This window comes from Mizuhopecten yessoensis, unplaced genomic scaffold (genome assembly GCF_002113885.1).
Source record: "Mizuhopecten yessoensis strain PY_sf001 unplaced genomic scaffold, ASM211388v2 scaffold10755, whole genome shotgun sequence".
Taxonomy (NCBI): Eukaryota; Metazoa; Mollusca; class Bivalvia; order Pectinida; family Pectinidae; genus Mizuhopecten; species Mizuhopecten yessoensis.
In genome coordinates, this window is record NW_018408705.1 from 439,296 (window position 1) to 454,282 (window position 14,987).

Genomic DNA, 14,987 nt, shown 5'->3' on the forward strand with positions numbered 1-14,987 from the left:
ACATGCTGATGTAATTAAAAAACAAACTTACTTTACATATTGATAAACCACGTCAATCACGGAGAACGCTGACATCCGAGTATCTCTGATTTCTGATTCTTATGCAGCATCTGTGCTGCTCTTATCAATGTTGTTGAATGTGCGGACGTAATTTCTGAAATCGTATAATCAGTTTTTTGGAAGGCTGTTTGCAGATAAGAGTCTGCACCCAAAGGTCAAGAGGCAACGTCTATTTGGGATAACATATCTTCGGATGTCTTGAACAAAATGTTACGATATTTTATAATAGACATTCTATAGGACCAATATCTGTAAACGGCATCACGTTTCTGTGTATCTTAGTTTGGAACCGAGGGGATTCTATGTAACCTCAATACTGCACTGCATCGTTATGATCAAATTTCTTCAATTAATATTTAAGCGCGGTCTGTACCGTTTCTATGGAAAGACCTGTCAACTCGAGTGTCCTTGGAGCACATCCGGTATTATACTTCCGCTGTTCAGTGTATCTTTTCGGGACATAACTCCTGTCCGAAATTACGGAAACAGTTATATTCAGAGGCTCCCAAGGGGGATTGAGACATAACAGCTACACAAACCAAGAAAGTGTGGCCAGTCCCCGTTTGAGTAGGAGGTTTTAATGACATATCGTTTGCATGGATACGTCTTGTCACTGCCTTGTTTAAAACAAAGTACCACCTGATTGATTTATTCTGGTCTTATTTAATGAGCACGGCTGCCCCTTGTTGGGACCCCGGAACACCATATTTCCATGATCTCTCCTTTGAATGCAATGACATCCGCGTCGTTCGTTAGCTCTGTATTTGCCGACCAAATGTAATTTCTGCCGGTGTTAGCCCAGTCACTTGATGGCGCAGGGGTTGGTTACTAATGACATATTCCTTGTTTCTTTCAGGACGAGAAGAGTCAGATCATGACGACAAGTGTTTGGCTCCGACAAGTAAGTACAATAAAGCAATTGAACCCGTTCTATTGCTACATTATTGAAATTACACAAGTAAGTACAATACAGCAATCGAATCTGTTGTAGTGCAACGTTAAACAGAACTTGTTCTAACAATATCGCTCCTATAATTCTATAAGATATTCTACCAAAGGGTATCACGGTTTTTCGAACAAATACAAACACCTATTAAACCGGAAGTTTAAGGGTATTGTTGAATACAACTAATCCCACGAGAAGCTAGTTAAATGAAACAATGATAAAGCCAAACTGTGCAACATTGTACACTATACACAGGTAGGTTGAATACAGTTATCGAATCCTTGTTCAACGATATATTTTTTTAAGTCAGATATTTTTGAATGATGGGAACCTTAGGGACTACCTGGTATATAAAAAATAATTAATAGTCAATGCTTAATAATATCATTTGAGAAATATTTTTTGTAAAGACAATGGCCATTAATCGCTTTTACATCCCTGAAAACGCCGTCCTGACGTATTCCTTAGTTAGTGCCTTGCCGTTGTCTATAAATACAAAAATACACTTATTCATCTTTGGACCCGAACATCCCTCGTCAAGAAAGTCAAATATAATATTTAGATCGGTAAATAAGATTACAGCGTTCCACTGGCTAGCTCTCATTATCGACTTAGAAATGAGTTTGTTTGAAATGAGATTTTCTTCTTTAAATGTCAGACAGACTTTATCAAAAATACGCATCAGGGATTACTCCCGAACATTTCATGTTTTATATTTAGATAACAAAACAATGCATTTGATCATTATATGATATTGTAACGGTGAAGGACCTCCTTGTATTACCACTGTCGCCAGTGGGCGCTCGTTCTCCGCTTGGACCAATCAAATTATTTGTAAACAAACACGGATGACTTCCGGTAACGGAACACCAAGTTCGCGGCATGTTGGTAATCTACCGCAACTATTGGAATGCTTTATTGATCGCCATCCCATAATAAACATTGCATGAATTTAATAAAACGTGAACGGAAACCTCTAGGGTTGTATTGTATATATGAGAAGGAAACTCTTCCTGAAATGTTAGTTACGGAAGTGTGAAGGCATCATTTGCATCAACCATTAGCTTAAGTCGGTAAATAGTTAAAACAGTAATCAAATTCAAACAGCAAGCGTTAAAATCATTTTTAAGCATGATATTAAGCTTACTTTGGAAATATATGCACGGCTCAGTCGTGTCTAAATATAGATGTCTCTGTCGATGAAAACATTCATAACTTCACAATTAACGCATGTGTACTACAATATTTCTCAACATAAAATTAAAATGTGGTTCTCGTATATTTAATGACACATGAATCCGTTTACATTCTCACCCTATTTTTTTGTTTATTTTTTTGTTTTTGTTTTCGTAGTAAAAATGACCTTTAAGAGAACCGGGGTATCTTTTAGGGTCACCAAAAATCATGTATCGCACGCTCATTCGCTCAGTTCAAGATCACAATGATATGAACGGCTGTGTTTGTCTTGCGCATAGCAATTACACATCAAAAGTCACGTGTGCAGAACATTGATAACAAAGCGGTAGATTTTATTGTGTTTCATGCTGTTAGCCATTGGCATTAAGACCTTGGATGTTATCGTGGCTTTCTTTAAAACAAAGTAATATTATTAGTTTATTGTCGAAACTGAAGGTTAAATTTAATTGCGTTTGACTTTCCGCCATATTGAACCCTGTTACATGTCTCCACGCGAGTTATAACGGGGTGTTTATCAAACAACGCTGCCACTTGCTACGTACAAGATCTATATACATGTCTTTCCCGATAAACATTCACATTTGTGTTGCAGATGAAATGTATAGACTTCTGAAATTCCGAACCTATTTGAAATCTAAGTGTGACGTATGTAGATGATATCAGTACGTATCATTGTGGTTTTGGGTGTAATTCTGTTTTATAGCATCGACAGTACCGACTCTGTCACAGGCAGACATCCATGGGTAGTCTTGTATTGAGGGTCTATATCTGATACAATCATTAAGCCATTCTATGTTGTACAGCATGCACAGTGCCATACAGACCAACCTGCAGTGTTCTCCGATATTTGCACCAGTCAAATCTAAACGGAAAACCTTGTTTTATATTCCATATCAGAAACCAAAAATAAAACCAAATTATTTTGGGAATATTTCGCTATTTCAGGAAAGACAAGATAGTAAAATTGTGTGCACATCCCGTGTAACACAAGTGTTTCAGAAGCCGTCGACTGTGCAGACCATCCCTCGCAAACTACTTGGTCGTGTAGGTTCGCTTCGTTTTGAATATCTTACCAATCAACGAAGCCTATTAAACGTCGGGCTGTATAACTCTGTAAATTGATCAAATATCTATAACATGCAATTCGCTTTTTAATGATTGCAAAATCTTAACAGAACATTGGACGATTTCTGCGTGCGGCCAAGCGCCAAAGTGTATGATCAGATGTAACCGCGGCAGATCTTATCACGAAAAACATTTCCTCCAATCCATCAAATTCACGTCACAATCAATCTCTACCGGAGTTTTGTTTCCGCCGAAATCTGATAACACCTGCACTAATCACGGGCTGTGCGCATGCGTGATTTTCGTTTCCGGTTGTAGTGACTGTCTGTAACCGTTGAAATTCGAATTTATTGCAGCTAGACTACATGTAACAGTTAGTCTAATATGGCGGTAATGAAGTCAACGTGTATCAGCAGGTGTAATGTTGACGTTATCATTCATAATGGGGTTTTCTGTCTGCCATAGTACTTACGGTTTCATTTCGACGGCGTTTTGGGTTTTTTGCGGGAATCCTCCAATTTTCTGTCCAGACTTATAGAGGTTTTTGTAATGTTGATAAGTCTGTACATGGGGTAATTTGAGTTAAAAACTTTCTAGACAGACATCGTATTTTCATGATATAAACCCTTACTGATTGCCACTACACTGTAATAATATCCGTACCGTCACATCAAAATTTACTGCAGAAGATTGGAATATAAGAGTTTAGTTTATTAACAATTCGGCAAACGTTTCTAAAATTCATCGTCATCCTTTCCCTATAGTAACATACAACATAACTGAGAAGAGTGGAAGTTCAGGATCATGGGGATATAGTATGAAGAAAAAGGATAGTCAAAGGGGAAAAGTTCGACCTGTGTGAAATTGTTTTATTCCATTACATTTTGTAATTTCATCGGACGGTTGGACAATGACAGCTAACAAAATAAAATATAAACGCCCTTTTTAGCTGGCTTTCCACAATTACATGCAGGACACGCTTCAACTTTACATTTATAAAGGTCATCATTGATTGTGCTCCATTTTTAAATCTTGTCTGGGTGATGTTTACTTTACGATATCCAGTATGGTGTAATTGCGTTTCTGATAGAGGAAGATTTTTTACGGTATCACCAAGCATGTTTGCAAGTCTAGAAGCAGAAAGGAAAAATTGACATTTGAATAATGCTAAGTCTATTTAACAGAATTGCATAATTGTTGGCTGACCTTATAATAAATTTGTTCTATTTTCTGCACAAACCGACTATTTTGTTATATGTATTTCGTAAAATCAGTGTTGTGGTTATACTAATTTGTTTATTTTCTAATCTAACATGCTGTTCATTGTTGACTTTCTTTTAGTAATCCATCCCAAGGTTTTGAATAGCCACCCATCTAAATTCGAGAATCGATAAAATAAAGGCATCCTTTATATTTCATTCTAACACGATTCGTTTGCAACGCGTGTTTTGATTGGATACGGACCATGTTCTAATCTGCGATAGAATCATGATCAATCGTGATAAGCTCCTCCCATCGCACTTAAGCCACGCCCCGTTTCTACCCAAAACAATATGGCGTCAAGCTCGCCTCTTAGCGAAATCCCGCTGATAAGGCTAGTAGGAACAAAAACGACCGATGAAATGTTCTTACCTCCATTTATTACTGAAACTTTCGTTCCATCCGTGTGAAGGCATCTTTTTAGATCCGAAATCAAATGAAACATTACACATGTGTCGTATGCATTTACAATTACACAAAACTCTTCACAAATCTATACAAATAATCACCGATTTTGTCGATAAGCACAGATTGGTTCTAATACTGACATGTAAATTTAAGAACTTGGTCAATATTAATCCAAATGTGTCGTAGAAACTTTGGTAACAGGACGTTCACGAACAATCCAAATATTCCGCCTCGTCAACATACAGATCGAGCGCTCGCCAGTATGGGCGGGGCCAAATGACCGACTTTTGAAAGCTTCTTTCCGATTGGTCAGTCCGCTGCAGATTGACACGTCGCCAGTTCAGGTCACAAAGTATTTTACTAAGTACTTTTAAACAAGGAAATACTATGTTTCTAAACATATTAGCGTGGTGTATTTGTTAAGGTGTGTTAGAATGGGGATAGTACGTTGTTTTGAGTGGCTATACTGGCGATTAGAACATGAAATTTGGTTTAAACTCTCGACCGGTTCAAACCCAATTTTCATGTTAATCGCCAGTATAGCCACTCAAAACAACGTACTATCCCCTAATTCTAACACGATTCGTTTGCAACGCGTGTTTTGATTGGATACGGACCATATTCTAATCTGCGATAAATTCATGATCAATCGTGTTAAGCTCCTCCCATCGCACGTAAGCCACGCCCCGTTTCAAACCAAAACAATACGGCGTCAAGCTCGCCTCTTAGCGAAATCCCGCTGATAAAGCTAGCAGGCAACAGAACAGAAAGTAAACGACCGATGAAATGTATTTGTTGAATGAATTAAAAAGTAAAAAGTACTCATTCCTTGGTCTTACCTCCATTTATTACTGAAACGTTCATTCCATCCGTGTGAAGGCATATATTTAGATCCCAAATCAAATGAAACATTTCACATGTGTCGTATGCATTTACACAAAACTCTTCACAAATCTATACAAATAATCACCGATTTTGTCGAAAACCACAGATTGGTATGCATACTGACATGGATATGTAAGAACTTGTTCAATATCAATCCGAATGTGTCGTATAAACTTCGGTAACAGGACGTTCACGAACAATCCAAATATTCCGCCTCGTCAACCTCCAGATCGAGCGCCTACCAGTATGGGCGGGGCCAAATGACCGACTTTTGAAAGCTTCTTTCCGATTGGTCAGTCCGCTGCAGATTGACACGTCGCCAGTTCAGGTCACAAAGTATTTTACTACGTACTTTTGTACAAGGAAATACAATGTTTCTAAACATATTAGCGTAGTATATTTGTTAAGGTGTGTTAGAATGGGGATAGTACGTTGTTTTGAGTGGCTATACTGGCGATTAGAACATGAAATTTGGTTTAAACTCTCGACCTATCGGTCTCGAGTTCAAACCCAAATTTCATGTTCTAATCGCCAGTATAGCCACTCAAAGCAACGTACTATCCCCTAATTTAATGTGTTGAAATGTGTTACGTATTTTAGTTCTCGAAGTGCTCCTGCTTATTAAAGGTCTCATAACGGACATTTTCTGCATGTCTTTTCCCTTTAAAATTCAAACTAACAGCGATACCCAGCTGTTTATGGCGGTCAGAAAAGTCAGAAAAGTTATGTCATTGTCATAAGCAGAGGGACAGAATCTAAAAACTTTGGTTTTATTTGGGTTGAATTTTACGAGCTAAGTGAAAGCCGATTTAATTCTATACGTGTATTTTTAATTTTTAACATTATCATTTACATAACTTGTAGCTGTGTGTTGAGTTTGATATGAGAAACTACATGTAATAATAATATATTGTCATAGACGGATGGAACAGGTGTACGGTGCAGGGTAATTTAAGAATAAGAATGAAAAATAACAGAGGGCTAAGAACGGCGCCTTGTCTAACACCGGTAGTTTTATTTTTGAATGGTAATTGTTCGTGTTTGATCTTCCATAATATTTCAATTCGTTTCAACCGACATATTCCAAAAAATCATCGAATTCAACTTTTTATTTTTATTTCAAATCTAATAATATGCCTGTTTCCTTTATCATATTATTGTAAATGTATGTTCGAAGAATGCGTAGGTAATTTGCAATCCATTTGATTAATCTTTGCTCTATGTTTTAAAATGAACCCTATCAGAGGCTTTCAATATCTGGATTCCTTAGTGTTTTAAGCTAGAACTTGACAACTGTCGTATTTGCGGTTTTGTTCGGTATCATTTGTTTGTCTTATCCAGTAAGAGGTTGGATTTATATCGGGGTGTTGATTTAATTGGATATTTATCACGCTAGTGATAAGTATACATTCATTTTAAATTTAGGCAAAGACATAATACAATCCCTATATTCATGTATTTAAAATCAAAAACTAATGTATGCACTTATCTTACATAACATTCGCTGACTTACCCAAAAATCATTTATTACAGTTTCTTATTCACTTTGTTGCCAGGAATGGATTGACGGGCGTCTGAAGTGGGACCCTCGGGCGTACGGCGGCCTACAGGTCACACACATTCCATCCAACGACCTCTGGCGGCCGGACATTGTCTTGTACAACAAGTAAGTAACAGTCAAGTCTTTTTGAAAATGCCACGGTATACGCTTCCAAATTTTAACGGAGTCGAATCCAGGGCCGCGCGCTTCTTCGTCCTAAACGAGCCGTCTTTGAAGCACCTAGCTTTTGAGGAAGTCGACTTCACATCTTTGTGTCAGGTTGCTAGGGTGTTTACAGCGCACGTTTCTCACTGTTACTTGAGTCGACTTCACAGTTTTACATATTATTGGTCATTAAGAGGTTTGATTTAGGCACAAAAACTTCATTAATGATTTAAAAGATGATAAAATAAAAAATCGAACACGTTACAAATCGAGACGACTATTGTAGACTCGTTTACAGTTTATTTTAACCGGAAGTGCAGTGTCGTTAATTTTCTTAATGAAGGGTTCTTGACAGTAATGAAAAGAACTGGCATTAAGGGATTGAAAAACTGAAAAGATGCTAGATTAGCAAGAAATAAAAATAAAATGACACAGGTTCTATTGTTTGCCCGGTTCATAATACTACGACAAGAAAAAAATGAAGTTTCTGTCACAAAACCCTTGTAAAAATGCAGACGTATCTCTATGTTCCAAGAGTGGGTCAAACGTAACACTTCTCTCTCCCGCACGAGTTTACTTAATAGCGTCATGCCGGGGTGAGAAAGTGATTGAGTCGACTACATGCTGGACTCGATTACCTGCCGTAGTACCATTTCACTCCGCCAGGCTGCGCTTTTCGAAACAATTTTTTGAATCAGAGAAAAAACTACAGCAGGAAATCCAGTTTTGTAGTGACGCCAGTCTCTGCGGGAGTTGACATCACAGCGGCACACTTTCGCTGTTGTAGGGGTCAACTTTATGACGTTAGGTTTTCCACACGTGTGGCCTAACAGTGCATGTCTACCCCGTCTGATCCTGGCCCGCACGCCGTCTACGTCTTCTACCGTGATACCCAAGGTACCAATGAGGCGCCGGCCCGGCTATCGTCTCCCAACTCCGACATGTAATGCTAAATACTAGCGGTGGAGTTTAGTAACGAACAGACTTCCCGGGTTTCCTTTTGTGCTATCAGTCTACACTGCCGACTGCATTCAGTTTAATTCCTCTGCGGATAACCCATATGTGATGTTTAAGTCTTCATGAAAATAATATCGCTTCTGTAAAGAAACCTATCGCTGAAAAGTAAATGAATTCCATGAGAGCACGTCATAGGTTAGCTTCATTTGTGTGATAGAGTAATAGATGCGTTTTTATTGAGATTTGAGTGCAATCACATTCGTTTGGCCTGTTCTGCCGTGGGGACATAAACCATCGAGCTCTCGTGTAAGAAAAGCACGTGTGATCTAAGTATCGCGGTCGTTGCATGACAAACAATCTCTCCTAGCCAATACACAAACAGTCAACAGCGCCATCTATGTTTACAGAGTGGCGTTTTAACTTCCATAAATCCATTATAATCACCGCCATCATGATTGTGCCCTAAAAGATACCACTTGATCAAATCGCTGGTCTGTGCGATTGTTAAAGATACAGTAACAACAGTACCGTGTAGTCTTCGGAAGATCTGAATAAGATTTTGGCTATAACTGGTCTTCATAGTGGAAAGACATCCAAAATAAAGTTTACCGATACATTATATACACAGTATAGGGCAATTCTATTAGCTAAGGTCGGGATACCACAGAAACCTATACAGACAACAAAAGAGTCGTGCTTATTGTACTGGACGCTGGACATGGCATATATAAAAGGTTTTAGATGGTTGAGGAGCGAAAACGACTCTCGAGCGCTACTTGACGGTAGCTTGTCAGGGTACAGTGATAGCGTCACTGTAACCAAACGATACAAAGGTCCTATAACACCGCGCTTCAGTGCGTGAGCTTGCCAATACTGACGAGAGCTTTCCGTTTACAAAATATTTCGGTAATTCAATTTTAGCAGCGATTCCCCTGTTGAAGGACTTTCTTAGAGTAATAATGTACCCGAGCACTCCCCAGCAATCCTCCTCCATTCTCCGAAGTGTTACGTCATATACCGGAACTACTTTTACACATCTCGATTCAATGTGGCGTTTGGTAAATAATACTTTTAAGAAAATAAAAAAATAATCATATGTAATAACCACGATTTGTTAGGGTTGTGGGGTGTACTGAAAACGCTGTGTGTACTGCAATGGATGAAACCCCTTTAAGTTTACGTGAAAACTAAACAATCTTACGTAACCATCAATCATGAATTCGGTGATATAAAGACACTTTTCATTGGTTAATAAGCATGCATTATTGAATAGTGACCAAATTAACGTTCTTGCAAAAGCCTCTCTGTTCTGCAAATGTGACATATTGAGCCGTATTTGACTTGTCTTGGACGAATTTGCTTTGTCGAATGAAAGCATGCGCGTGTAAGTATATATCTAAACGTTCCACATACATTTATGTAAACTGGCACAACAGAACCATTACGTGACAGACGTTTGCGCGTGCAAAAGAACAGCCCAATTTGCATATTAGATTATCTAGGCCACATTGCCTTTTTTAGCATTGATGTAAACACGAAAGGACATTAGATTTTATTTTAATGTTGTAGAATAAATATAAATGATATCAGCATGTGTTTTGTATTTGATGGTGGACTATATAACTTAAACTTTTTAAATGTTCGAAAAATAATGAACTCTAGCCGAAACAGCATGTAGTAATTGGTTAATTCCATCCTCGTTATATATTCCACCATTCGGCTCATATAACTGTATCTTGATTATGTTTGTGACTACAAATGTGTGACCTTTCCTCCAATGTTTGATCTTATGTCGTTTCAGTGCGGATGGAGACTATGTAGTGACCCTTTTGACGAAAGCTGCTGTCCATTTCACTGGTCTGGTAGTGTGGGAGCCACCGGTCATCTACAAGAGCTATTGTCCAATCAACGTCGAGTATTTCCCGTTCGACATGCAAGAATGCTTTATGAAGTTTGGCACGTGGACATACGATGGACATCAGGTTGACCTACGTCACTTGTGTGATTCCAAGGCCGTCATGGTCGGCGAGAACGAGCAGGTGATTGACAGGGGTATCGACATCCGGGACTTTTACCAGAACGTCGAATGGGATATCATTAATGTGACGGCACGGCGGAAGGAGAAAAATTACCCGTGTTGTGAACAGCCGTACTACGATATCATGTTTAATATCACATTGAGGCGGAGGACTCTTTTCTACTCCCTCAATCTGATTATGCCCTGTCTGTCCATTTCGTGTCTAACTGTACTTGTGTTTTACTTGCCCTCGGACAGCGGGGAGAAAATCACGCTCAGTATTTCCATCCTCCTGGCTCTAACTGTGTTCTTCCTGCTGCTGTCCGATATAAACCCGCCAACCTCGCTGGTCATACCGCTGATCGGAAAGTATCTGCTGTTTACCATGATAGTAGTGACTATGTCCATTTTTCTAGCTGTTTACACTCTTGGCATCAACTTCAGAACTCCCACAACACATAAAATGAATCCATGGGTTAAACGTGTTTTTACAGAAATTTTACCTAGGATACTATTGATGAAAAAGCCCGACTTAGAAAGGAAACAGAAGGTGCCGATACGGACGGTTAACGGGATAGAAATGAGGGAGGTGAGAAACATCTATAGTAGTACCGGGACGTCCTCTCGGGGCACCTCCAATCAGTACGATAACCTCCACCAAAGGAACATGTCGGAGGAGAGAGCGGAAATGAATAAATATCCAACGGAAGTGCGTGATGCACTCCAAGGCGTTACGTACATCGCCAATCATCTCCGATCCGAGGACGACGATAACTCGGTAAGTCGACATTGCTGTTTCTATCTTCAATAAAATTAACAAGTACTGCATTTGGAGTTGTAATAGATGTTTGGTGGTCATACAGGAATATAAGTTAAATGAATGTTTGTTAATGAATGATGTTACTGATGTATATATTGTTTGTCATACATGAAACCTTTCGACTCTTGGGATGCGTGATGGTCATACAGGAATATAAGTTGTTATAAATGTATGATTGTCATACATCAACATACGTCGTATGGTTGTATTGTGTTAATAGACATTTGATCGGGTGTATGATGGTAATATATGAATATAAGATATATTAGATATATAAATTATAATAAAGCAATATAAGTCGTTTCAGTATTATTTTTACACTTATTTACTGTACGGTTAAGAACTCAACACTGTTAATTTCTTTGAGATCATCTGCATCTATGTATCTTAAAAAAGAACTCTACGTTTTCAGGAAGTTCGAGATTGGAAGTACGTTGCTATGGTGATGGACCGGCTATTCCTCTACATTTTCACGACAGCTTGTGTTTGTGGCACGTTAAGTATATTTCTGTATGCGCCTTCCCTCTACGACAAACGCCCTCCACTAGCGCTCAATGACGCCACGGACATTTGTACAATCTAGGTGACAGCGACGTTTCGCGAACGCGCTATACCAAATATGACCACGTGATAAGCATTCACCAATGGAATGCCACTGATCCAACAATTGTGATCTCACTGTAACATAAAGGATGGAATAAAGCTTTGTTTTTTATAAAGCAATTACTTAGTTCTTTTCATTTTCATTTTACAACAGACTCTTTGTTTTCCTACAGTTTTAATGCTTAACGATCATCGTGTTGAGAATGTTTCAATGACAGCAGTAGTACAACAATTATTACCAAAAATACATGTACATGCAGTATTGACCGGAATGTAAGCCTTTTGTCGCGGAGTTTTTTTAAGCCAACCTTATTTTAATAGGATATTGCTTTCTGTATGCTTGTTGTTTGAGAGAGTTTCTGACTGTATACGGTTTATACTTAGTATAATGAAGGTCTTGTAGCGTATCAGACGGTATATGGTCGGCATGGTAATATTTTACTGGACAGTTGAAACAATGGCTTTCCTAGAGGGTATCTGACGGTACACGACTGGCATGGTGATGTTTTAGAGAGTATTTGACGGTACATGTATTAGAGAGTATTTGCCGGTGCACGTGGAATAATGGTGTTTTTAGAGAGCATTGGACGATACAGGATTTAGAGAGTATCTGACGGTTCACTTTGAATAGTGGTGTTTTAGAGAGTATCTGACGGATCTTTTAGCGTGATTGTTTTCTGTAGAATTGCTCGACTGTCCGTATAGATATGCCGCTCCGTAACACTAGACAGAACGCCAACCGACTCGCTATTGGATTGTCCATAGATTTATTGTGACATCCTCCTTTTTATGCATAAGAATTTCTGCATCCACTTGCATGTAAATAGCTTAATTTGTATAAGGCGAGCGAGAGACGTGGAGGCACGGCGACCGCTGGCTACAATGCCGTACTGCGTCCAGGGGCTATAGACCAATAATTATGTTTTCCTGTACACATAGCAAATCAAAATAATCTGTGATTCATCGAATTGCAAATATTTTACTTCATCCATGAATGTGAAAAGTGTTGGTGATAATAAACAAGACAGGCAAACTACAAAACATATAATGATTTAATAGGCTAACGAACCCAACATTTACGGGGTCATTTGCGAGAACTCTTTCGCAGTAAAACAGTCGCGTGCTTTGTGACAATGTGATTATTTCAAAATAACAACACGACCTATACCATTTCTGACATGCAAGCCGGGAAAAAGTCTAGAGATTGGGTATTGGATTTTTCTTGGAGTCGTGTCGGAAGCCGCGCTAGGGCCAGACAACTCCATAAGGCACACAACACTTATCTCCTCGTTGTGATTTCAAACCTTAGAAAACATTTATTCTCTGATTTTTATTAGCTTCGAATTTTAAATTACAATAATGTTATCGTTGCTAATTTACAGTGACTAAGTTTTATTCCACGGGGACATACCGCTGCCATCCAAATTGCCATATATCCCTGTCCCAGCAGAAAATGATCCTGTTTCTTTACGTCACACCATCAACATGGGGCTTGTAGAAATCAAAACTGACTATTAATTTGTACCATCGCGCCATTGGAATGTCAATTCAGTAATTAAATTTAGATAGCACACACTTGCTCGGGAGACTTTTATTTAAACATAGCGGAAGCACGCAGTCGTAGAAAAGAGTTGTCAGCTATAACGCAGCTTCTTAATTGACGAGCCGTTCCGCGTTCCGTGTCTTTGATTGCTTTACAGTGGTTTTAAATACAGGCGCATTAAAACATGGTGTACTTTACGCCAATTAGACCTACATATGGTAAATCAAGCCACGGATTGACGACGGGGACTATTTCAACGGAAAGGCTGCTGAACTTTTTCGGTTGTTACATGTATTGGTGTGCCAGTCGAACGAATCAGATTCGTCAACGCATTTTGTTTTGCCTCATGCAAGGTTCAAGTTCTCATTCTAAGGAAGCATTTCCTTAAATTTCCTCAATCATTTTTAATTCGGTAAGATAACCAGATTTTGCCTGCATTTAAACATTGCTAAAAGACGTATTTGATATTGACGAATCTTTAACGTTCCAAATGTCTTGTATTTTGTATACATCATATGATTAAAGATTTTGAGTTCATTTTATTTTCAACATTCGAGTGAATGTTTAGACGCGAAACATTTTCTTTTATATACAACATTCGAGTGAAGGTTTTGACCCAAGATACTTCCTTTTATCTACAACATTCGAATGAAGGTTTTGACCCAATATACTTCCTTTTATCCACAACATTCGAGTGAAGGTTTTGACGTGATAAATTTTCTTTTAACTTTTTATTAAAAGTTTAGACAGAATACCTTTTTTGTTTACAACATTCGAGTGAAAGTATTGACGCTAGACATTTCTTTCTTCTGCAACATTCGAGTGGAGGTTTTGACGTGACATTAAATTTTACAATTTTTCGATTGAAATCTATGACGCGTATCAATGTGGGTTTTTTTTGTAAAACATTCGATCAAATAAAACGACATGACAAACTGATTTTCGCTTGCAACCAGTGATGAAACACGTAGTTCTTTGTAGACATAAGTGGTGCGACATCTTGTATTCTTTATCAACTGTCTTCCAACATACGAAGTGAATAAATGTATATCATGTTTTAAATAAAAATTGTTTATTAATTGCAAACAATAGAATTAGAACAATAGTTATGACGTCAATATCGTTTGGGACAAAATACGGTCACAGAGAGATTTTCGTCGAAAATACTCGCATACAAGCTATGGAAATTAAAAGTATGACGGAAAGGATTTTTAAATTCGTTTCTCTCACATGAAAGAAATTAATAAAAATGCAACTTTTTGACAATCATGGTGGTATGCAACGCAGTTCCGCACAAAGTATTACAGTGAGATAGCTCTATAAAGTCGTCATCAGATCTGCGGTATCACAAGGAGGCAAGCACGCCAACATACCCTGTCTCCTGCATACACACACGCAAGCACGCATACACTGCACACATGGAGGCACGGCCATAAATGACCTTAGCTGCTGATAGAAATAAAATTAAACCAAACCAAACTAAACCGCACGAAGTAATTCAATGAACACCGGTCATTTTTG

At 38.4% G+C, this 14,987-nt stretch overlaps 1 protein-coding gene across 2 annotated transcripts in view; it reads left to right on the forward strand.

The window, feature by feature from the left end:
• Positions 1-12,039, forward strand: part of LOC110462163 (acetylcholine receptor subunit alpha-like 1) — a 44,416-nt gene extending 32,377 nt beyond the window's left edge. For both annotated transcript variants that reach the window (XM_021516005.1, XM_021516006.1), the window contains exons 2-5: positions 917-961; positions 7,378-7,487; positions 10,285-11,278; positions 11,733-12,039. In XM_021516005.1, the coding sequence (XP_021371680.1) occupies positions 917-961; positions 7,378-7,487; positions 10,285-11,278; positions 11,733-11,903 (1,320 nt within the window). In that variant the 3' untranslated portion in view covers positions 11,904-12,039. The remainder of the gene's footprint in view (positions 1-916; positions 962-7,377; positions 7,488-10,284; positions 11,279-11,732) is intronic.
• The last annotated feature ends 2,948 nt before the right edge of the window (positions 12,040-14,987 follow it).